At 52.6% G+C, this 24,230-nt stretch overlaps 2 protein-coding genes across 6 annotated transcripts in view; one reads left to right on the plus strand and one right to left on the minus strand.

Annotated features, from left to right (window-relative positions):
* Window positions 1-1,347, plus strand: part of STK4 (serine/threonine kinase 4) — a 46,202-nt gene extending 44,855 nt beyond the window's left edge. Inside the window, exon 12 of one of the 2 annotated variants that reach the window (XM_064729843.1) lies at window positions 824-1,111. In XM_064729843.1, coding sequence (XP_064585913.1) covers window positions 824-982 — 159 coding nt within the window. In that variant the 3' untranslated portion in view covers window positions 983-1,111. Of the gene's footprint in view, window positions 1-823 lie in introns of both variants that reach the window. The other variant, XM_064729842.1, reaches the window with a different exon arrangement.
* A 5,774-nt stretch (window positions 1,348-7,121) lies between these two features.
* On the minus strand, window positions 7,122-21,177 carry KCNS1 (potassium voltage-gated channel modifier subfamily S member 1). 4 transcript variants are annotated; one of them, XM_064729944.1, is made up of 4 exons: window positions 19,712-19,844; window positions 18,672-18,861; window positions 14,535-15,527; window positions 7,122-9,801 (listed from the first exon to the last, which is right to left on the minus strand). In XM_064729944.1, the coding sequence occupies exons 3-4, from the start codon at window positions 15,498-15,500 to the stop codon at window positions 9,364-9,366; spliced, it is 1,404 nt and encodes a 467-aa protein (XP_064586014.1). In that variant the 5' UTR covers window positions 15,501-15,527; window positions 18,672-18,861; window positions 19,712-19,844; the 3' UTR covers window positions 7,122-9,363. The 4 variants fall into 4 exon arrangements, with proteins under 4 accessions (XP_064586014.1, XP_064586015.1, XP_064586017.1 ...); XM_064729945.1 differs by lacking the exons at window positions 18,672-18,861; window positions 19,712-19,844 and adding an exon at window positions 20,384-21,177; XM_064729947.1 differs by lacking the exons at window positions 18,672-18,861; window positions 19,712-19,844 and adding an exon at window positions 19,932-20,026.
* Between the last annotated feature and the right edge of the window lie 3,053 nt (window positions 21,178-24,230).

Genomic DNA, 24,230 nt, shown 5'->3' on the forward strand with positions numbered 1-24,230 from the left:
GTTTAATATTATAACATTACATAAAGGCTGTAGCTGTGGACAGTTTAGACTATCCCAGGCCACGCTTGGCATCTGTAATCACAAAGCAAAACTTTCCTGTGCCAGTTCTTAGCAAATTGCCACAAAGCAAAAGACAGCCAATTAAACAAGGGTCAGGCAGAGAGAGAGAATTCAGGGAGAGGGAGTTTGTCCAGATGAGCCTGACTTCTTCACATGTACAGGAAAATACAAATTGTACTTGCATATTTTATCAGTACAAGGCTGACCCAAAGTGACCTGGTGTGTGTTTGTGCTCTGGGATTTCTGGTGTAGCAGAGTCTGAATTCTTCACTATAACTGACTGAGATTCAGCTTCATTGTACATAATTGCCTTTTTTTTTCACATGTATCTTTTGTCAAGGATATTATTTTCTTCCTGTTCCCTATGTCTCCATTAGTCATTTAGCATAAGGAGCTTTAGTTGCAAAGAAAGGGGAGGAGAAGAGAACTTTGCTTACCTTCCTTCTCAGTGCAGCATTTCTGTCCTAAGCCTGCAAAACAAAGCATTAGAAAAGCAACTCCATGGGGGAAACATTTCACTGGTTGGTTGTGTGCTCACACTGCCAGCAACCAGAGCATGTAATGTACCTGTGAAATGAGCAGCAGCAGTATCCTGGGGCTCACAACTCTCTCACTGAGGGCAGCAGCCTGGAGCAGAGCTCTGGGTGCCTTTCCCTGCTGGAAGATGCTCTGTGGCCATCCAAGGAGCAGCAGGATCCCTGCAGGCGTGCAGGTGATAGTTGTTCTGATTTATGTGTCTGTTCCTCTTGTGTCTCCCTGCTAGCTGAAGACTTGGAGCGTGGATGAGCTGCAGAAGAGGCTCTCTGCCCTGGACCCCATGATGGAGCAGGAGATCGAGGAGATTCGCCAGAAGTACCAGTCCAAGCGCCAGCCCATCCTCGACGCCATTGAGGCCAAGAAGCGGCGGCAGCAGAACTTCTGAGCCACGGGGGGAACCTTCCCCCACCCTCCAACAATCAGCCCCTTGCTTTTATGACTACTGAACAGATTGATTTCTATTGAAATATGCTAGCAAAATAGAGGGCAATACTTCTGCTCGTTTATTTTTCCATAGCACCTTTTGTGAACTCAGGAATGCCGTCACGTGGAAAATCCTGATTGTATGTTTTAATGTTAGACATGTATTTAAAACGTAATTCCAAAAGAGTTCTGTTACTGTTTTTAGAAGGGTTGTTTTTAAACCACAGGAACCAGATAGAAATTGGCTAATGGAAGTTGGCTCACTCTCTTTTCAACTGAACTTTCAGGAGTCTATTTTGGTTTAAGTTAATACAGATGGTTGTCTGTAACAGCTGATTCTTTTGTGGGTTTTTTGTTTTTGTTTTCCTTTGTGAATGCACAGACTCAATTTCAAGCTGTTAACTGTTTCTACTGTTAAGGTACTGATGAGTTTTAGGTCACTGAAGAGAGCAGGTGAGAACAAGTACAAACTGTTCCAGCCTTTTGAAAGAAACTTAAATCTCAGTTTTTAAAAAGCCTGTAATAAGCCCCATGCCTTACACTGTGTGCTTTAAGCAAGTATTATTTCTTCAAGACCTCAGTTTTGTCCTTGTTCTGTGTACTTCATGAATTTACACGAGTAGATAAAGCATGTTGTGCCTCCATAAGAAATTACATTCTGTAATTTAAAGTCCACACCCACTTAAAACCAAAAGCCAGTCAGTGATCTGATACCCCTTTGTCTGTCTGTTTGGAAATGTCCTTCAGGGAGACCCTGCTGAGAATGGAGTGCTGGGAAAAAGAAACAGCGTTTGAATGGGTGGAAGTTGTGTGAACCTCTCTCAGGAATTAGGTACTTCAGCTGTGTCTAAGAGGACTTAAAAATCTCCACAGCTTGTGAAATATTTTATAGGCTTCATTTCAAATTTACATCTTTGGATGCTTGAACAAAAACTTGATTTCACAATCCTTCACATTTCTGCAAGGTTTAGCACATCAGGAGAGTCAAACTGAAAGTGAAGACTGTTAAATTAACAAAGATGTGCATTCATGGTGGTGGAGCAAAGGCGGAGTTGATCTGGATGAGAAGACAATTACCAATGTCCTGCTGGAAGAGGTTCAGTCTCTTCCAGCTCCTCTGGATGCTCTTGTGTTTTTGTTTTTTGGGGTTTTTTTAATATCCCTGCCCAGCACAGCTCAATCAGCCACGATGCCCCAAGCACGTACAATCGCTGTGAGGACGGTGCAATCAGCCCACATCAGAGTGGAGAATAAAACAAAGCCTGTTTGAGGGCAGAGACTGAGCAATGCCTCTGCCCCCTGGGCTCTGACTGCACAGCTGTGCAGCTCTAGGTGTGCCTAGCATATGATGGAATGTTTGGGCAAAGCAAGTGTTTCTACCAATGTTATGTTTATTTTGTTCTGATAGAGGGAACGGTTTCCACATCCTGCTTCTGAACTAGGCCTTGGTGCATCACCCAGATGATTCAACAGCAGTGTCTCCTGAATCTAATGCTGCTACAGAGGTGATGTGTTTGTTTCATGTTTCTGTAGGGTCTTGTTTCCCCTCTGGAGCAGGCTCTTGGCTGCTGCTCACAGTTCTGCTCCACAGCTGTGAAAGGAACCAAGCCATCCTTACCCTCCTTGCATGGGTTTGTCTCAGTTTGCTGATGCAGTGGGATCACAGCTGTCCCCAAGGAAAAGGAAGGCAGTGAGCAGTGTATGTAGGGTGCTGCAGGAGGAGCACATCCTGGGATAGCCAGCAGTCTGACAGCCCCAGGTGCTGGGGAACATCAGGGCTCCTGCCGTGCTCATCTGCAATCTGTGCAATGGGCTTTGCCCTAACCATGTCTTCATGATGAGCAATTTTCATGAGCATCCTTTGCCTCAAAGAAACTCCTCCAGCTCAGCAGGGAGTTCTCTGGTCAGTGTTGGATCCTGTATAAGTCACTTGGGTGGATCTGGCCCAGCACCTCTGGTGTGACAGACACAGCGGTGTGTGACATGGCAAATTGGGCACTGCCTGTGTGGCCTGGGTCAAGCCTGTTCTGCTGGAAGGATTTTTTCCTCTGCACTGTATAGATAACTGTGGAGATCAGAGGGCATTATAAACCCCAACTTTAAGGTGAAACACCACGAGGTGGTGTCTATTTACAGAATATGCAACCTGTGACTGCTGTAACTGAATGTAAGCACTCTTGAAATACTCTGCTTTGCTGACGTGATTGTCTTAAAATATAGGAAACGAACCAAAATAACTAAAACTGGTCCAATGGCTTAACTGTCTTTGAACCTTTCTAAAATGCTTGCAGTGGGTGAGACTTAATGATGTTTCTTGCATTTGGAGCTGTAGTGCAGAGGAATTATTTTCTCCTTCACTGATTTTCAATTTGTTGGAGAAAATATTTCCCTTTTTGGTCCCTTTGTAGAATGTCTGGGAGCACAGTACCTGTTCATTCCTCAGAGTCCTCCAAGCTGTGATCAAGGCTGGTACCATAAGAGAAGGATGTTTTGACAAAGTTTTAAGCAAAAAAACTTGCATAATTGAGAAGCTGCATTCATGTGCTCCTTGGGCCCATCTGCATTTGGAAAGGGTTCTGGACAAACCATTCTCTTTGCTTCTAAAACCCAGAGATACTGATGGTGTCAGTCATGTGAGACTTACAAATGTGAAGTTTGTAGCTTTAACTTTTTTTGTAACAAAGAAATTAGCAACACTGGCATAAACTGCTGACTTGAAATGCTGTTTTGTAAGATCTGGCTGTTTGTATATAATAGTGTTGGGTCTTTAGTTTGTATATGTATGGAACAGTAACTTTTATTGCATTCCTCTCAGTTTGATACAGGAGATTTTGTTTGATCTTTCTCAAATATCTTGCCTTATTTGTTCAAAGGGGCAAATAAACTGTCCCTACCTGAAAGCATCAGTGTTGTGTCTCATATTTATGCACTGCACTGCTTGGGGGTGTTGCTGTTTACCAGGACAAGTTTTAACATTATGCACTTCTACTCAGCCAATGTTATGCAACGTTCTGGAGGAGGGCACAAGCTTTCAGGAACACGGGCAGTGAACATGTCAGACACATGTTTTAAAACATTACCAATTCTGCAGCTTGAGCAGAGGGGCAGCTCCATGTGCTGGCAGCTCTGTGGGGTTCAGGAGGCGATGCTCAGGCAGTTCCAGCAGGGAGGAGCACAGGCAGCCCTGCCTGGAGCTCCAGCCATGCAGGAGGGATGATTTCCCCATGGGGTGCTTTGGCAGATGGGGATGCTGAGCCCTGCTGTAGGTCCTTGCTGTCTGCAGCAGCTTCCCTGAGCCTGCAGGCACATTTGGGGCTAGGTACATACCAATCTATCCACCTTCCTACACAACAGGTGAGGCTGGAGGCTCGCTCCTAATTCTGGCTCGCTTGCTGCACTTTGAGCTTTCTAGCTCAGGGAAAGATGAAGCTGACAGTGAGTGGGTGCTGCCTTCCCATGGTGAACTGTTGGCTTCAATGTGGTTTCCCTGAGCAGTTACTAAATCTGTCCTGGAGGGATGACTAACTGGAGCAGAGACAGAATTCATTCAGGAGTCAGCTTTGGTTAGCAATTCCGGAAGAAACAAAATAGATCTGAGCTTTTAAGTGTTGGGAAGGAGCTTGGGAATCAAAGGGAGGGAGGCTGCGGGCTTTTCTAGTAACTGGGGAAGCCTGGAGCTCTCACATCTTCTCAGCAGCATTACCAGGCTATTGTGGAGCCCCAGAGCAAAGGGAGGGAGGGTTGTGCAGCCATACCAGGGGAGGGTTTGTGTGCACTCCCTCCGTGCTGGCAGCACTGCACCTGCTGCACCAACTTCTGCCTGTGGCTAACAAACCCAGCAACACCAGCTACCCTGATGGTTAGCCTTGGTTTTCTCCCCCATAAGGTAAAAAGTCAGCTCTCCACTAAGCCCACAGCACCAGCAGTTTTTAATAATTATAAGCATTAAGGTACGGGAGCTGCTGTGCCAGTGTCCTTTTTGCCCAGCTACTCATTTCCTACACCTTCATTTTGTACCATTTCCTGCTGTCCACAGGCCAAAAGAGTCTGAGCCTGGATAAATGCTGAGTGTTGGCTGACAGCCCTGCCTCGAGAGTTGACAATTTTTCATTTCACTAATCATTTTGGCAAAATTTTGACGAGTCAAACCAGGAAATACCCATCAGCTCTTTCTAGACTGAAAGTTAATTGCTCTTTAATTTAAGAGCCCAGGAAGAAAGCCAAAGTGTTTAAAAAACTTTAAAACAATTCAATTCCATCTATGAAGGACTGCCCTGCTCCCCTCTAGGGTGTTGCTGTCCAAACCAATACAGTGCTGGATGTGGAGGGAGCCCAGAGTCCCTGAGTCCCATCCTGAGTGGTGACAGCAGCCTCCTGCAGTCCTGTCTGTGCAGACTCAGCAGACAAGTGAGTTGTAAGGTGCATTTTCCTCAGCCCAAGGGGCTCAGAAGCTCTGGACCAATATTCCTTCACTACAGAGAGCAGGATCTTGGAAGAAATGTGGGGCAGTTTTTCTCTCGGCAGACTCGAGGGCTGGATGTGAAGATGCTGTGAACATTGCTGGTGCTGCAGGCCTGACCTCTGGGTTTTATTCCCTGAAATGGTGTAGCCTGTCTGGGCACATTTGGTTAATTTAATTCCATGCCTTCAGGGCTGCTCATTTGGCTCTCTCAGATGGTCAGAATAGAAGTCTTGATTCTGTGTTTCTCCTACAACTAAGTTAGCAGCTTGGGTTCAGATAAAGGCTAAAGTGAACCCATAAGTATATGCAGACCTTGGTGCTGTCTCACTACAAGGCAAAAGTGGTTTAGCATTATTTTGTAAAAAAAAAAATGGAATTACTGCACTGTTTGTTTTTACTGATCTCCTTCCATAGTTCAGCAAATAGAAGTAACACTGATTCAACGTGTCAAGCACTGTGCTCAAGCAGTGAGAACTGATTTTTGCTGAGGTCAGCAGGGTTGTAAGAATCTGTGAGCAGGAGAGATCCCAGAAACACTACCAGTGAGGAGTCTTTCCTTCCTATAGATGAAGCCCTTTAAAATCTCCTGGTTTTCTAATTACCAGCCAAGTGCACAGACCATGCTCAGGGTAGTCATGGATCTGAAAGTTGGCAAAGCAAAAGAAGTTTTAAACAAAGGTAATGAAGTTTACTTTGTCTCTTTGAGCAGAGTTGTCTAATTCTCAGCTGCATTAAACAGCTTAATAAGGTCACTCCTTAATCACCATTCCCTGGAGGCAAGAGAGTCATGCTTTAGTCAATCATTTGGTGAATGTGGAAAGCAGCTTTGTAGGAATAACCTGATAAAGTGTGTAATTGATTTACCCACTGTATCAAATGAAAATGCAGCCACTCAGGAAAACTGATGAGGGATTAGCAAAAGAACAAGAGTTTCCTACTTGCCTTAGCACCAGGAAGAGAAGCCTGTCCTTGCAGCCCAGTGCTGCACAGCCTGGCTGGGAGCGTGGGCTGTGCTCACCCACTCTGCTGCTGGGCACCTTCCTGCTCTGCACAGCTCCAGCTCTGCCAGATCTGCCTGCACAGCAGTGGGAGGATTTTCCTGGTGCACTTACTCAGAGCCATACAAATCCTAATGTCTTCACAGGGAGCAGGAGGCTAAAAAAAGAAAACATCTTGCGTGGCTTTCCCAAACCCGAGCTCAGAGCTCTCGTGCCCCAGCCCTCTCTGATGTGCCAGAGGGGCTCACACATCCTACCTTACTTATAGCCCCCAAGGTAGGGCAGCTTTTGCCTTGGAATGTTTAGCAGAATGTGGATTTTTAATTTTTTGTTAATTTTTAAATTTTTTTTGTCTTTTTTGAGAGACAAAAGCTCTCAAAAGAATAAAGATTGAACTGGTTTTACCCCATCATGCCCAGCAGACAGGGAGAGCAGTGGTGGCCTCCCCAGCCAGCCCCTGCAGAGCAACAGCCTAGAGAACCCCAGAACCCCCCTCATTTCAGAGCATCAGAGAGCCACAGACAGCACCAGGATGTCCAGGCATGAGGACAGCTGTCAGCTAGAGAGCATCCAGCATCCCAGCAGCATCCCACCCTGCATGAGCACATCCAGCTGCCACAAAACACAAACCAGCATCCACAGCAGGTCATTGAGGTCTTTAATAAAATATACAGTATGCATCCCATGCATAGATAGAAAATTAATTTACATGCTCCTAATTATTTGCATAATGCTTTTTCATTAATAGATATAATTTACTCTTCACATTTGAATACATTTTGCTACTGGAATATTGATGTTGAGGAGGGGAAACTCCTTCCTGTATTCAAGTAACAGTGCAGCAGGAGCTGGTTGGAGCAGAGGGTGCTGCTCCCCAGTCCCAGCTCCCAGCAGGAATAAGCACAGAGAGGACCATGGAGTTGGTACTGGAAGACTTGATGATGCCAGAAGCATGAGCACCCTCCCATCCCACCCCACCATTCCTTGGGGACCCTCCCTGGGTCCCACTGGGCTTAGAAAGGCTGGACCTGCACCAGTGTTGTCTTTCCTTGCCCGTGACCAGCAGATGGCTACAGGCAGAGCCAGCACCAGCAAATAGAGCTGTGCTGAAAACCAGCCAGGAAAGCAGCAGCAAAGCCATGATCCAGGTACCTGGGGTCATCCTATAGCCTTTAAAGTGTGTTTGAGGTGCTTTGGGATTGTGGGATGCACGTTTCTCCTGTTGAAACAGGCATTGCTGGGTGCACTCCTCTGAGCTGTACAATTTCCGAACAGACTACAGGAGGGAGGGAGAGGAAAAGCTCTGTAGGGAATTAATGCTGTGCCCTGAAGGTGCTAACGTGGGCTGGGGTCCAGGCAGGAAGGGGTTTGTGTTCCAGGCTGGCCTCCCTGCCTGGCTGTGAGGGGCTCAGAGGCCGTGGTGACAAAAGCAGTGCAAGGTCCCCTCTGCCCCATCTCTCTCCCTGCAGGGGGAAGGTGAGTGCAGCAACACTTGTGGGGCTCAGCTCCCTGTGAGGACACCTGGGCAGTGTGACCCCCTCCTTACAGCCCTCCTGGCCCTGAGACAGGGAGGGAAGAGGCAGGACACAGCCAGGCTAGGGGCTGTGGTGAGGGAGACCAGGGCTTGGGGGACAGCCCCACTGGGATTGGCTCCTCAGCTCCCCCAGCCCGACCCCTTTGACTGTGCTGCCTCAGAGTTGAGTGCTCCTTCTGCCCTCCTGGCCACCCCCAGGTGTGTGGGCAGTGTCCCTGCCCACGTGTGGGCAGTGCTCCCAGCTGTGCCACGCTCCCAGCACAGCCCCAGATCCCTGCAGGTCCCGGCAGGGACAGTGCAGGAGAGCAGATAAATCCCAGCAATGGGAAGAAGCTGGGGTTCAGTCCATCGCACTCCCATGGGGCTCACCCTGAGCTGGACACTGCCTCTCCTCCCATACAGGCTCATTCCCAGCCCCTTGCCTTTTGAGCCTTTTGAGCCTGTTTCCTGCTGGGGGTAGGACAAGTTGTGAACACAGCACAGATCTGTAAGGGCTGCCACCCTGTTGAGGGCTGCCTCATCCTTGAGCTATTTAACCTCACCCTGGGCAATACAAAACACTAGGGCAGAGGAAAATCCCTCTCCATACACCTGGGGCAGTGCCTGATCAGGAGTCACTTGCATTTCTTATTTTCAGCCTCCCTTTCTGGCAGGGGTATATCCAGCACTACAACCTCCCTTTGCAGCCACGGATGAGCAAGGTGGAGGCTGAGACACATCCAGGCAGGCACAGGGTCTGGAAGCAGCCAGCACCCACTGGGCATCTCCTCCAACCCCTCCTGTCCTTCACAGGGTGATGCCAGCCATGGCTCCTCCACCATGGTGTGCTCACTGTGAGCAGGTCCCATGTGCCCCAGGTGGGTCCCACATGTCCCACAGGCCCCAGGTGGTCCCCAGCAGGTCCCATGTGCCCCAGGTGGGTCCCAGTGTCCCAGGTGGTCCCCAGCAGGTCCCGAGAGCCCCAGGTGGGTCCCAGCAGGTCCCACATGCCCCAGGTGGGTCCCAGCAGGTCCTGAGTGCCCCAGGTGGTTTCCAGCAGGTCCCATGTGCCCCAGGTAGGTACCACATGTCCCACGGGCCCCAGGTGGGTCCCCAGCAGGTCCTGAGTGCCCCAGGTGGGTCCCAGCAGGTCCTGAGTGCCCCAGGTGGGTCCCCAGCAGGTCCCATGTGCCCCAGGTGGGTCCCAGCAGGTCCCGAGTGCCCCAGATAGGTACCACATGTCCCACGGACCCCAGGTGGGTCCCCAGCAGGTCCCACATGTCCCAGGTGGGTCCCACATGTCCTAGGTGCCCCAGGTGGGCCCCACCAGGTCCCGGGTGGGTCCCAGCAGTTCCCACATGCCCCAGGGCTCAGGGGCTGGGCTGGGCCCCGGGGGTGAGGCCCCGGCGCTCGGGGCTGGGCCTGTCCAGGGAGGTCTCGCTCAGGGCCTCAGAGTCGCTGCCGCCCTCCTCAGGCTCCTTCTTGCCGCTGTTCCTCACGGCCGCCTCCAGCGCCTTCTGCTTGCGGTAGAAGTGGGAGAACTTGTTGAAGATGATGGTGATGGGCAGTGCCACGACCAGGATGCCCCCCAGGATGCAGCCCGAGGCCGCCAGCTTGCCCGCCACGGTGACGGGCACCACGTCCCCGTAGCCCACGGTGGTCATGCTGACCGTGCCCCACCACCAGCACGCCGGGATGGTGTCGAAGCCGACGTCCTCCTCCTTCTCAGCAGTGTAGGCCACGCCAGAGAACACAGAGACCCCCACAGCCAGGTAGAGCAGCAGGATCCCCACCTCCCTGTAGCTGTGCTGGAAGGCAAAGCAGAGCCTTGGTCAGTGAGGGACATTGACCAGGACACAGAGATCCCACAGTGATCAGGACGCAGAGATCCCACATTGATCAGGACGCAGAGATCCCACAGTGATCTGGACGCAGAGATCCCACAGTGATCAGGACACAGGGATCCCACATTGATCAGGACACAGGGATCCCACAGTGATCAGGACGCAGAGATCCCACAGTGATCAGGACACGGGGATCCCACATTGATCAGGACACAGGGATCCCACAGTGCAAACACAGCCCTGCACAGACTCCCTGCACTCCTCCACAGGGATCCCAGTGCCTCCATCCACCCCTGCTGTGGGATGCCCTGCTCCAGGGGTGGGCTAGGGTGGAGCAGGAGTGGCTCTCACCTGGAGCAAGTGGTGCAGCCGGGAATGGTTCCTGGCACCCACAGCTGCTTCTCTGCACTCCACCAGGCTGTGAGAAGACAGATCTGGGCTCCCCAGCCAGGGATCCCCATCAGAAGCTGCTCCCCTGCCTCCAGCACTCACTCTGGCCTGATCTCAGCTAACAATATTTAGCACATTTTCCTTTTATCTTGGCAGGTCCCCAGAAACCACCTAATAGCAGCCACTAAAAGAAGCAATTTGTACCTTCCTGAGTCGCTGGCACTGCTCGCAGGGAGGACATGGTCTCTGCTGCAGGCTCAGCTCAGCTCTTGCTCAGCTCTTACCCAGCTCTCAGCCCAGGCTCCCTGGGGACCCCTGAGCCCCAGGGTCCCTCCTGTACCCCCACATCACTGAGCCTCAGCATTTGTGAAACCCTTTGTTACAAACATCACATCAGAGCTGACACAAAACTAAACATCCCTGGTCATCAGGGACCCATCCAGTGTCAGCATGGGCTGGTCTTAGCAGCCATCCTACAGGGTGCTGCAAGGCCCACCTTGATGAGATACAGCCCAAGGGATTTGGGAGCCTTGGTGGGAATAGAGCCATGGGACACCAGCTCTGATGGCAGTGGTATGCAACACTCCTTGAAGAAGACATCATTTCTCTGGTTTCAACCTAAAACCTTCGTGCTGTGATCTTTCTTTTTATATTCCTAATATTTGAACAAAGTATAAACCTGTGCCAGAAGCCCAGGGGGAACAGGCAGTGGGCAGCTGGAGGACCAGGCAGCAAGTGATGCCAGGAAGGGACTGCCAGGGGACACCACCATCCTACCAGCATGGCTTTGTGCAATCACACTTCTTGACTGCCATAAGTGAATTTTTTGGATATTTCTGCCCACTGACCTGCCAGCTTGCTCTTCATCTTTTGGGGAAAGGAAAGCAGAGCTCTGTTTGTGGGGATTTTTTTTCCCAGTGTCCTAACAAGCAGAGAATGCTTTATTGGAGACCACATAACAGCTAAAGGAAACAACATTTGAGCAAAGCAAACAGCAGCAGATGTGGGAAAACGCTTCTGTGGTCAGGGTGAGACTTAAAAGGAGGTGGATTCATGGCAGTGAATGAGGAGACTTTGCTTAGACAGCTGGCAAAATCTGCTCAGATAATGCCAGTAATACCAAATAACCTACTCTTCCTCCCCTTCCTCCTCCTTCTCCTCCCTTTCTCCTCCCTCACCTATAGCAGTGCCAGGGGAGCTCCATGAGGAGGACAAACAGCTCAGAGCCAAGGGTATATCACTTGGCTAAGAATGACCTGGCTGGAAGTTAACAGCAGGTCTGCACATCCCAGCTGGGGACCAGCAGCACCAAATAACCTCATGCATTTTTAAAGAGTATCACTTCTGGCCCTGGGATGTGTTGGAAGGGGAAGGTAAAGGGGAAGTCAGGCAGCTCCACAGCTCCTGCTGCTTCAATTTACATGCAGGGTCAGAGTTTGCAGCACAGGGAAGGCTCCAGAAACCTCCCAGCTGATCCTCAGGCACTGGCTGCCATCTATTTGCAGCCCTTTATCTGCAAAACTTCTGTTTTGCTCATTGATTGAGGGGGAAGGCAGGTGGAGTTTGGCTGGGATGGAGTTTTAGCCATGGTTTGAGTGGGATGCAGGCTCAGCCAGGGTTCAGATGGAATGCAGGTTTAGCCAAGGACTGGGTGGGATGCAGGCTTGGATAGGGTTTGGGTAGGATGCTGTTTTAACCAGGGTTTGGGTGGGTTGCAGGCTTAGCAAGCAGCCAGCCTTGGGGGAGGCAATGCTAGGTAATAAAAAACTCCAGCAAAAAGCCCTCCAAGCAGCTTCCTGCCAAATGCACATCTTTCCTCCAGCACAGCAGAAGAATTGGAATGGAAGAGCCCACTTTGAGTCTTGCTAGAAATAGCGGTGTGGAGACCGAGCAAAGATAGCCCATGGTAGTGACAGCAGGGTGACAGGGAATGTGCAGAGTTCCGACCTCTTTATGTATTTAGGTCCCTGAGGGGACAGACAGCAACTCCTGAAGATCCCTGTATGTGCTGTAATTACCCAGGGACCAACATCTATCAACAACCAGTGGGAAAGGGGATCCAAACCCACACCACAGAGCTGCAATAGCATTAAAGGATGTCAGGCATGGTGGGGAGGAAGAGCAGAGACATGTAGGAAGCCTCTCCTCAAATTAAACACGCTGTGGATCAAGCCCCAAGCAGTCTGAGGGCTGTTCAGGGTTTACAATGCACAAATGGCAGAATTCCCTCTGCTAGCACTCTGGAGGCAGGGGAGCAATCATTCAGCTTGCCAGAGCCATCGCTCCCCCTTCCTGGCTGTGAACAGCCTCCACTGCTCTGCTCCTGCTCTCTGCTCTCGCAATAGGAAGTAAATTATGATTAACAAGACGTTGTAATTTATGTGCCCACTAAATCACAATGCCAAGCTGCTGCATCAGATTTGTGTCTTTGCTCATCCCCATTTAGAGCTGGCTGTGGAGTCCCCGGGAAGGGGCACTTTCCAGCACGTCACTGGGTGAATCAGCCGCTCGTCAGAAGCCAGAGCCGCGATGCTGCCGGCTCCCCAGACCTCCTGTACTGCTTAGTAATGTGCACATGAGTCCATCAGTGCCTGCTCTGCTGAAAGGTGGTGTTCATGCTTGGATGGAGCACCAGCAGGACTTAGGGAGCCCTTTCCACCTGTGCAAGTTTACTTAAATTTCACCAGTGGTTTTACCTGAGTCTGTCACTTGTCAGTGCCCTTTCAAGGTGAGTGTTCAGAAGCAAGTGTGATGCAGGTAGGACTTCAGGCATCTTCATTTCAAGCAACCCACCCTGGACCCTGTTTTCAGCAGGTTTTGAGGATGCCAGGAATATTTTGATGCTCTGTGGGCTCTGCAAGATTAGTTCTGGGCAGCGCTGATCCTGCATCAGAGCAGAAGCTGGCAGGAGACCTTTCCTGCTGCCCATCCTCACCCCATTGACACTCAGTGGTTGCTTTCCTCCGTGACTCAGCCATGGGAACGGGTCCAACCCCAGCAGCCAAGGCCAGCACACCCCATGCCAGCCCTGCCACTGCTGCAGCAGCAAAAACACGGTGTCCCCAGCTACTCATCCCTGACATGGCCCTTCACAGGGAGCAGCACTAGGAGCTGCAGCTCCCTCCCATGCCAGGCACTGAGTGGGAGGAGAGTGGCCCTTTGGTTGAATTTCAGGCTCTGTTACAAAGATTGGCCATTCATGTGGTACACCAGTTGTTTGAAGGGGGTAAAGCACGGGGATATTTGTGCAATTGGCCCAAGAAGAGGCAATGTTTGCCCTGGTGATCATCCCCCCATGCCCAGCATCAGCTCCATGTGTGGTGGGGCATTGGGAGCATGTGTCACTCTGAGCAGGCTCAAGGACCAGCTTTAGGATTCCTGTTGATGCAATCACCAAGAACCAGGGACAATTAAAGGCTGAGTTTAATTGGCCTCTGCAGCAGGCTGGATTTTCTGTGTAAGCACAGGAGATGAGTTTCCTTCTCCCCAGATTCAGGAGCATGGCTCTCAGCTGGAGGAGGATGGAGGGGAGAGATGGTGGGGGTGAGCAGAGCCACACTGGGTGTGGAAGCTCTCCTGCTTCACCACTGAGCTGCAGTGATGGAGGTCTGGCTGCAGCACCAGGATAGTGACAATTGCAGGACAGATTTCAAGTTGCCCTTGGTCTGTCTGAAGAGGCCAGAGGTGCTGTGGGTGGGGGTCTGGAAAAACACAGTCTTGGAGCTTGTTATGGGGGATGTGGACCCTCTCACCAGACCTGCAGGGATGCCACTTCTAGGTATACCTGAATCCTGGTCCTCCACTTGCTCAGCATTTCCTCCACACCTTCCTCCTGAGGACCACATGGTCCTGGGACCAGCTTCCCCCAGCCCTGCATGCCAAGGTTTCCATCACACTGAGGGGCAGCTGCTGGAAACCCAGGCTCTGCTGAGGGCATAGACCCTGCCTGTGGCTGGTTGTCTCGCACCATGAGATTCACCCATTGCTTTTCTATTGCTGCTTTGTGCCTGTCCCAACCTCACTGCATCCTGAAGCATTCAAGTATCAACTCAGCTGGACCAGGATTTCTGTTTCCCTAAATGAAAAGACACCAGGGGTTGGACACTGGCCTCTGGTCAGCTGGCAGCATGCCCTTAGGAGGGTTCCCCTTTTCCCAGAATGGGGTCAGGAGCAGCCCCGAGCCACTCACACTGGTGCTGGCAGACCCAGCAGCTGCTGGCTGGCCTGCTACCTGCTTAGCAGGTCACTCTCAGCCCTACCAGGCACTAGACTAAAGGAGTAGGCAAGGAGATAGAGAGCCAGTTTACCTTCAAGGTGGCCCCCAGTGACCTGAGTCCAGTGGAGTGCCGAGCCAGCTTCAGCACCCGGAATATCCTCATGAGCCGAAACACCTGCACCACCTTGCCCAGGTTGCCCAGCTCCGAGTCACTGCCCATGGTCACGTCCACCAGGAGGGTGAAGTAGAAGGGCAACACTGACACAATGTCAATCAGGTTCAGTGGGTGCTTGAAGAACTTCCTGGGGTTGGGTGAGAGCAGGAGGCGGGAGGACACTTCGAAGGTGAACCAGGAGATGCAGAAATACTCCAGCTTGTGCAGGATTGGTTCATCGAGCACGTTGCCACTCTCATCCACCTCCTGGTACTCTGGCATGCTGTGGATGCACATGGTGGCTATGGACACCAGCACCACGCTGATGGACACAAAGCTGAAGAGCTTGCTGGGGATGGAGTAGCCGGGGTTCTCCATGGTGAGCCAGAGGCGCTTGCGCAGGTTGCCGCAGCGCAGGGTGCTGTAGCGCAGCAGGTCGTGGTTGATGTCAGAGATCTCATCAGGGGACGTGTCCACGCTGCTCACCTCGCTCTCCTCATCCCAGTTGTGGTGCCGGCTCTCCAGCTTGCGCTCGTGGTAGCGGTAGCTGCAGCAGGAGTCCAGGAAGAACTCGTTGATGCCCCAGTACTCGATCTCCTGGCAGAAGGAGAAGACGCACAGCTCCTCCATGACGTGCAGCTTGCCCGTCTGGTAGAAGTGGAGGACGTAGAGGAAGAAGCCGGGGTTTCTGTCGAAGTAGAACTCCCTGGCGCTCACGTCGTAGTCATCGCAGAGCTGCAGGATGGACTCCTCCGAGTCACAGGAGAGCAGCCGGCCCAGGCGCGTGTCGGGGAACTTGGAGAGTGCACTGGAGCTCAGCCGCCGCCGCAGACCGCCCACGTTGATGTTGATAACGTCCTCCTCAAAACTGGGACCCCAGTAGTTTAAGGTCTTGTTGACCATGATCAGCAGAGCAGGAGCGGGTTCCACCTGTGGATGAGACAGCAGGGCTGGAGGGGTGCTCCTGGCAGAAGCACCCTGGGGAATGAGGAGGGATGTTTGCATTTTGAGAAGTGAGGACCAAGGAGAGAGAAGGGGAAAAAAACAGCTTTAGACTGCTGTTCTCCTGTGGTATGGAAGCTAAAAAAAAAGAAAAGCCAATGATTTTCTCATGTGAAACTTTTCCTTGCTTTTTTACCTGCTAAAGTTTCTCCCTCTGCAGGTTGTTAATGGCCTAAGGAAGGCAGTTTAATTCACCTCCAGCACCTCACCCATGGGGCTCTCCTTCTTCAAACAGGTAATTAGTCACTGAAGAGAAGATTTATTCCCCAAAGAGCCTCCCGGAGGAAGAATTAGATCTTGTCCAATCACCACTGCTGTGATTCTGCCAAAGTGCTTTGTAGCCCCACTACCCACACTACTAATTAGACCTGGTCAAAAAGTCCTTAGATGGTGCAATCCTTCAAGCAGCACAGGCAGTTTTGCCAAAATCAAAGTATTGTCACAGAAGGTGTCGGTTTTAAGGACAATTTGAGAGGAAGAAGTGTCAAAACAATTCATCTGCCTGTTTTGTTTCCTCTTGTGTGTTCTGCCATGTAAAATATTAAGATTATTTTGATTATGTTGAAACATAACAAAAACATGATTCAGAATCATTGATGACTGAATAAAATCTTTATGTCGATGGGGAAATAAAAACCCAGAGTTTTGATTTCTATTGCATTTTAGGGATTTATAAGTTTCAGGGAGCTGGGCTTTTTTGTGCAGCAGAAATTCTATTTTCCAATGAGAAACAGTTAAAGCATCAAAGAAAGAGAAGCATTCCCAGATGCAGATGCATTTACCTGTCTTGATGAGAAATTTAGAGCAAAAAGGCAAATAAAAAGCATCATGATCTTTATGCACCACCTTGAAGCCAGATTTTTCCACCTGCCTTATTCATCAAAACAACCAGAGGACATGGAGCAGCCCTGTACTCATGGGATCTCCCTGCTCCTGGCATGAAGTCGGGGGATTTGAGGGACACTGCTTTGCTCTCTTGGTGAAGGAATTACATTTTTTCCTGTCTTATGTCACCCACAGAATTTTCCAAGCTTTTAGGGGCCACAGGGACAGAGGGCACAAACAGACAGCAGGAGCTGAGGATAAAAAGGCTGCGGCCCCTGCAGTGATGCTGAGGTGCCAGCAGACCCCACAGAGAACAGCCTGGTGTCACACCAAGGGCCAAGGCCAGGTCAGGGACATGAGGTGGGTCGCAACACCCAGGGGAGTCCTGTGAGTTCTTCCTCAGCAGCCATCTCACAGGATTTTTGGGGCAAACACCAGGGCTCTGCCTGCTTTCCAGTCTGAGAACCTCGGTGTAAAAGATCTGTCAGACTGGGAGGGACCTGGGGGACACTGTCACCTCTAAACCTGCAGGGCAGAGCTGCAGAGGAACAGGTAATGGAGCCATGGTTGAGCCCCGGAGGTGTTTTTAAGCTTAGCATGGCTGTGGGTACAGGAAATGCCAGATTTGTGTGAAACAGCCTGGCAAAGGCATCTGTGAACTCCACTGCATCTCCCAGCCCGGGGCTCCTTAAAGACACAGCTTTGCACCACAAGCAGCACTTCCATCACACCACGTCTGGAGGAGGCAACCAGCTGGTGATAAACCTCAGAGCTTAATGGACTCCATGCCTTGCCTTTCAAGCGGGAGGCAAGAAGGAGAAGGATCCATTTTTAATGCTTAAGCCAAAAGCAAGGGAGAAGAAGGGGTGTAAACCCTTCTTTCAGGGATAAATTGGAATTTCAGTGTCAGATTAGCTTTTCCAGAGAAGACATCACACAGCCCATCTGTGGGGTAGGGATGACTAATCCAGGTTCCTTCCAGAAGGATGCTCATGCATTCAGGCTGTAAGCACACATGCACAGATGGGGGGCCCTGGAGGTGCATCTGTGGGATCCAGCTGATCCCAAACCAGCCTCAGACTCTCTCTGCACCCTCCCTATAGAGCAGCCTCTCTGAAAGGTCAGGCCACCAAAATCAAAGGCAAGGTGGCTTGGGGGCTGGGCTAGGGCACAGGACAGCCCAGGATGGCAGGACGAGCCTGAAGCATTGCTCCAGCTCAGCAGGACCATCCCCAGAGCACAGCTGTGGCTCTGGGTGAGACGTGCCAAACCCAGACAGCCAGAAGGGGATAGCTCCTACCTCTCTCCCAGCTCAAAATTAAAAGGTGGGTGTCAGGACCCTGCAAGCTTTATATCCCAGGGAAATCCCTCCATCCCTCCTGCACTGGAAGCAGCCTGAGGAGAAGGGTCACGAGCTGCAGAGATGTTCCTTTATGATGTTCGCTTATGAATAGACCAAATTATTTCTGCCCACATACAGCTTTCATCTAGGAATCTAAAGCAGCAATTAATAGTTTTATAACTCTCTTGCCTATTTGTTCCACAAGCAGCTAAACTCAGCTTTAGAAGAGAACTGGGCTTTGAACTGGGACCCAGTGTGATCTCCCCTGTTGGACCATCAAAGCGTGCACCCCATTCACATTTGCAGGGGAATCAGCTGGGAAACAGAAGCTCACTTTGGAAGCTCGGGTGATTTTTATTTAAAAGCACGATGGACAGAGAATACAAATGTGTCTGTCTGGGAGAAAGTGAATTTGCAAAATTTTCCTTTAGTTGACCCAAAATTTCCATGAATGATTGGAAAAAGGGAACAGATCAAGCCAGTCTCTTTCTGATAGATGTTGAAATATATTGTAAGCTATTTTGAGACAACCGTCAGAATTACACAAGCCCAGTGAGCTGGGTGTTGGGCGTTCAAATTAATATCTATCTTGTGGAGAAAATAAAATCCCTGCTATATGCATTTATGACAGTAAAAATAAAATATAAAACACATCAAGCATGTCTATAAGAAATGCTAGAAGAGTTTCCCTTGACAACATATTTTTTTTTTCTCAAAGGCTTTCAAATGGAAGTTATGTATATTTATTCTACCTGGCAGAGGGAACTCAGGGGAGTGGGAAGGAAGGTGCTGATAGACATTCAAGTGAGGATGCAGCAAGTGCAGGGAGCATTGCACACAGGGTCTTTTCCAACCAGGTACAATGGATTTAGATTAACAGCCCAAATAAAAAACCCTGTACTTACAGCTCAGCGAGGCTTCCCAGCAGGGAGTCGTGTGGCTTGTCTCAAAGGAGCCATTAGAAATGCGTAGAGGAGGAGGAGGAACCTCTTATCCTTTGCCTGTAGCCTACCCTAAATGCCCTGTCACCCGGGGCTTGGGGCCGTGCATGTCCCAGGTGTGCAGGGCTGGTGGCTGCAGACCACTGAGGAGATCCTGTGCAAGATATCCATGAGACCAGGGTAGGACTGGGAGTCCCCTGCTGAGTACCTGAGGGGGCCCATGGGGCTGGGGGGCGTCCCAGCTCCTGCAGGGTGGTGTCCCCACATGCTGGGGCAGGACTGGGGAGACATCTGCCTTCTGGTCGTCCAAAATTGCCCCTGCAGAGCCCCATCCCCATTGCTGAGCGTCTCTGTGCTCATCGGCTTGAAGATGCTCAGGTCCAAGCCCTGCCTTGGGCGGTGCGGGGGTTTGCCAGGCAGGCAGAGGGGAGAATGGAAGGGGGTTCCCACTGCTGGCTGCTCCCTGCAGGCAGAACACGAGCTGCTGCTCTATGCTGAGAGGCCACCAGAATGCTCAGGGCTGGAGATGGAGCTGACGGGGGACTCCCTGCTCGCCTCGGGTGCGGGAGAGGGTGACTACCAACAGACCAGCGCTGTGCCAGCCTCCCATCCCGGGTCTCACGCTGAGCGTGCACAGCTCTCCAGAGGGACCTCCGTGCTCCCTTCCCCGGGGAGGGGGAATGCAGCCCCCGGGGAAGGCAGGCTCCGGGGCCAGGGACTCCCCTACACCCGCCCGCAGAGGCACGGGGAGGAGTGTCCCTGCGCCCCGGCACCCAGCAGCATCCCGGGGCGTGGATGCTGGCACGGCGGCTCCCCGCTTACCCCGGGATGTCTGTGCCTCGCTTCCCCGCTCATCCCTGCATGCCGCTGCTCCGGCTGCCCTCTCACCCCGGGTTGCCAATGCCCCGAGTCCCCGACGCACCCCAGGCTGCTGACCCCTGCAATGCCCGGGGGTTCTGGTACCCCGGGTACTCGGGTTGCCGGTGCCCCGGTCCCTGTGTTACCGATCTTAGGGTCCTCGCCGCGCCCCGGGATGCCAGCGCCGCGGGTCCCCGGGATGCTGGTGCCTGCCGCTCCCCGGGATGCAGATGCCGCGGGTCCCCACCCCGCCCCGGGATGCCGCTGCCCTCGTCCCCGCCCGCCCCGGGTGCCGGTGCCGCGGTCCCCGCGCTGGCGGAGCCCGCAGCATCCCGCTGCCGAGCCCGGCCCCGCGCCGCCGCTCACCTGCCTCGGCGCCGCCCCCGCCGCAGCGAGCGCGCCCGGCGCGGAGCCCGAGCCCTGCGGGGCCGGCGGCGGCGGCAGCAGCTCCGCGGGGCCGGGGTCCCGCCCGCCGCCCTTCCCGGTGCCGCCCTCCGCCCGCCCGCCGGCGCCGCGGCGCGGGAGCAGGCGGGGAGAGCGCGATTCCCGATTCCCGGTTCCCAGTCCCCGGTTCCAGACCGCCGGTGCCCGGTTCGTGGCTGCCTCTGCCTCCCGCCAGCTCCTGCCCAGCTCTGTATAGGGGACAGGGCTGAGGGTGCCCGAGGAGAACCCATCGGACGAGACCCGCGAGATGAATTTGGCGAAACCGGCTGGCAGGTCCGCACAGCTCCGTGCGAGGCTGGCGGTGTCCCCTGCCACGGAACCGAATCGGGAATCTGGAGCAGGCGAGGGTACCCCTGGCATTCCTGAAGTCTTACCTGCTAGAAGTGCCTTGGAAGCTGGAGAGCTCACAGGATGGCTGTGCCAGCCGCGCTGGGGGTGCCCGTCTCACCCGGCCCTGGGCTACCCCAGGTCTTTGCGAGCGCTGCCCTTGGGGCTGAGCCCCCGCAGCCGGCAGGGCCGGGCTGTGCTGTGCCGTGCCCGTTCAGGCCGAGCAGGGCCCGGGCAGCGCTGCCGCCCCTCGCCGGGCACACGATGCCCCCCTGCCCTCGCAGTCGCCCTCCGTGCGATCCATCTCCATCGTGCTCCTTGGAGCTGGGAGTGTGCGGGGCAGCGGGGCAGCCCCGCGGGGAAGCGCTGCCCTGGCTTGCCGAGCTCCTCGGTGTCTCTCCAAAGGCTCTCTGGGAGGTGGGAGAAGGCGAGCGAGCCCCGGGCATGGCACACGCTGCTTTCAGGTCAGCGAGCCGCCCGGGGCCATCCCCACACAGCGCACCAAGCGCCCCCGAAATCAGCCGCTGGAGCAGAGGGATGGGAAGGACAGCATGGGAAAGGGACCTTCCCAGGGTGACGGCCGGGGCTGCATGTCCCCGCAGCGATGGCTCATTGCTCCGGCAGCCAGCACAGAGCAGCTGTGTCACACGGGCGGCTCGCACGGGGCGAGACTTCGCAGCACCCTCTGCATCCCTTCCATCGTCTCGCTGATTATAGCCCGAGGGGCTGGAGCCTGAGGGCTCTCAGCCTCCTCCAGGCTTGCACGAAGCGGACTGAGAGCTCTTTTTGGTGGCGAGCATCCTTCCCCCTGCCCGCACGCCCGCCTTCCGCGTGTGCTGCCAGTCCTGTCCCTGTGCCAGGCAGAGCTGGCCGCTGCAGGGCCATCAGCGTGTCTCCATGTGTGTGATGTGTCAGACTGTGTGTGCCTGTGCTTGTTTACATGGCAAGGAGGCAGCGGAGGGAGGGGGAAGGGATGACTTTGAGGGAGGCCTCAGAAAAGAGGAAAAAAAGAAAAAAGAAAAAAAAAAAAAGACAGAGGGAAATTCCTCTGTTCTGTGATATGAAGCAAAAAGCATTTATTTTTATGGCAATTAGAGATGGCTGAGCATCCCTGGAAGCTGCAAGATAAACATGCCCATCTTTGTCTGCTCCAGGCAGCTGCGAGCCTGGCTGACGGTGGGTGCTGAGCCCCAGCAGGGTGCAGCCCACAGGGTAGGAGGAGGGCTGGCTCCCACGTGGGGTTTTCTCTGCCTGTCACTGACATATGGTGATCAGGGTGAATTTTCTTTTCCCTTCTGAAAATAGTTCTCATCCAGCCATTTTTCAGGGAAGGAGCTGTGCCTGGCGCTGCAAGGGCGTCCACTCCATCTGGCACTTTGTGTCTGCACCAGAGCCCTGTTTATGCTCTACTACAGAGCAGACCTCAGCCCTGTCCCCCCAAAATCAGCTCTCCCAGTTCAAGGAGGTTTGCTGAGTGTCCCTGGGCCGTGTGGAGGAGCTGAATCATGAGTGGGAAAGGAGTTGACAGGGCTCTGTCCTTATTGCCCCCAGACTGAAGGGATCACCCTGAGAAGGAGCTGGAGAGACACGGAGAGGAGACACCTCCACATCTCCTGCTGCAGCTCAAGGCTCTGGCTGGAAGCAACTGCAGAGAAGGGAAGTTCATGTCCCAGGCTGCAGAGGCCCCGTGCAGGTTTGTGCTGGCATCACAGCATCCTTCAGAGGCGACTTAGGCTGCTGTATCAATGGCACCTGAGGTGACTTTTCTCTTTTCCCCACAAATTCAGAGGCAAAAGGTCTGACTCTGCCACGAGCCAGCCAGAGCCTGTTGGCCTGCCTTCACACTGACACTGGCAAGCTGTGGCAGGAAAGGGAGACTCCCACTTTAAGGCTGTTTTCCAGTGAATTGAGGTGTAAGGGCTGTTCCTTGGCACAGCTGTGTTTGCGATGGCCCTGGTAAAGCACAGCTCTCCATGGCACAGGCCAGCCCCGTGCCCCTGCTGCCAGTCCTGAGCTAACCAGCAGTGATGTGGAGATGGGAAGAAGCAGAAAATCAGGTCAGCTGGAAATGCCTCGCCATCTCTTCCTTTCATGTCTCCCCCCATCTTCCTCTCTTGAGGAAGGCGAATCTCCACCTGCCAAAGGCTGGGGTGGATTATATCAATAACCCCACAGCAAATCCTCCACATGGGCACAGGGGCAAAACCTCTTGCCGTGGTCTCTTCTGCAGTCTGGAAGCAAATCGTAGAGGCAGGGTGAGTCTGAAGCCAGCAGCCATTTCAGTGATGCAGTGACTCATCCTAAAAGGCGCTCAGCTTGTGGCAGCTCCCTTCCTTTCTTCTTTTTGCCTTTTTTTTTTTTTAATAGCTGATGTAGCAATAAATTAAAAAAAAATAGCAGGAAATACATATGAATATAGCATGTCTCCAGAGCTCTTCTAATTAAAAGAAAAATCTTCAGGCACTTTTGAGCCCCTTGGATATCTGTTGTGAAAGGCTGGAGCCGCTGGGTACCTGCCACGTGGGAGGGTGGGATAGAGCAGTGCACCTGCGAGTGCAGGGGGATCCGTGGAGCTGGAGGCTGACAGGGGCTGATTAATGCCAGGGACATGAGCACAAAGCTTTTCACAAATAGTCCTTTCCAGAGGGAAAGAGCTAAATTAGGGCAGACGCTAAAGCCTGGTCTTGTGTTTCTCAGTGGCAAAGATTTAATACTAAATACACGGGTTTTCCTTAATGCTGTTATTTCCTGGTGGTTTCTGTGCTCGCTGGTGCGTTTGTTCCCCGAGCTATGGGAGGGGGTTGATCCAGCTGGAGGGGCTTGGGCTTTTCCTTCCCATGCCATTGGCTGCTCCCATTCTTGTGCTGTCAACTGTCCCAGTTTCCATGCCTCTCCCTGGAGCCAGTTCATGGGGGGGCAGGAGGGAAAGCGAGCTGCGATGGCAGCATCCTCTGAGCAGGAGGAGAAAAGAACTCCATAGGATTCCATCCCTACCATCCTCATCTTCCTCCCAGAGCCACTGGGTGTCTGTAGATGCTGCTGACAGGGGGATATCAGCCTGCTCCATGCTGGAAATTAATTAACCAGCTTCATTCAGTCTCTGGAGACCTTGGATACACCTGCATATCCAGCCCCCAGCAGAAAGGGGATTTGTTGGAATCCCTCTGCAGCAGACCTGGGACAGACATGGCCTGCAACAGCCCATCCCTCTGACAGCCTGGAACTCTTCTGGACTTGGGGTTTACTGAGCTGACGGGGTGCCTGAGCCAGGAGAGATTAATGGACATTCACTGAACTTGCTGGAGACCTTGACTTGTGTTTGGACTTTGAAAGTCTAACAGGAAACGTGAGAGAATCTGGAGAGTTGTACCAATGCAGTGGCTATTTTTTATAGAGATGGAGAGCCCCTGCTGAGGGAGCAGGGAGATGCTGCAGTGTAAGGTCAGGCATTTCAGAGCACTGATTTACTGTCTGGCGAGTTAACCACATGCCTTGAGCATATGGATTGCCTCCATCTTACAGCAGCCTGCAATCTCCATGTGCTGCATCCCCTCTGCTCCAGGTTGTCTCACCATCCTCCAACACCCAGGACACATTAAAAACTGAATTCATCAAAAACAAAGGCTCTTCCCAGTCTCATCATTAACCTGGAGCATCTCAGGCCAAGGCTTCCCATGGGCCAAGACCATTCCCAGCAAGGCTAGAAGCTGCCAGAGGTAGGGATGCTGGCAGAAGGGCAGCATGGTGTCACAGGAGAGGTTGAGGGCAAGACTTGCTCTGTTCCCTGATACCCATCTTTGGCGTCAGGGTCAGTCTGGTCACACTTCATTCACCAGTACAGAGAAACTACAAAACCCAGTGATCACAGCCATGCTTGCACAGGCAGCATGGGCT

The sequence above is a fragment of the Zonotrichia leucophrys genome, chromosome 20, assembly GCF_028769735.1.
Source record: "Zonotrichia leucophrys gambelii isolate GWCS_2022_RI chromosome 20, RI_Zleu_2.0, whole genome shotgun sequence".
Classification (NCBI taxonomy): Eukaryota; Metazoa; Chordata; class Aves; order Passeriformes; family Passerellidae; genus Zonotrichia; species Zonotrichia leucophrys.

Coding starts and splice junctions, on each gene's coding strand:
- KCNS1 (XM_064729945.1), bottom strand. CDS start 15,500: ATGGTCAACAAGACCTTAAACTACTGGGGTCCCAGTTTTGAGGAGGAC. Junction 9,802..14,534: donor CACTGGGGGCCACCTTGAAG/GTAAACTGGCTC, acceptor TTTGCCTTCCAG/CACAGCTACAGGGAGGTGGG.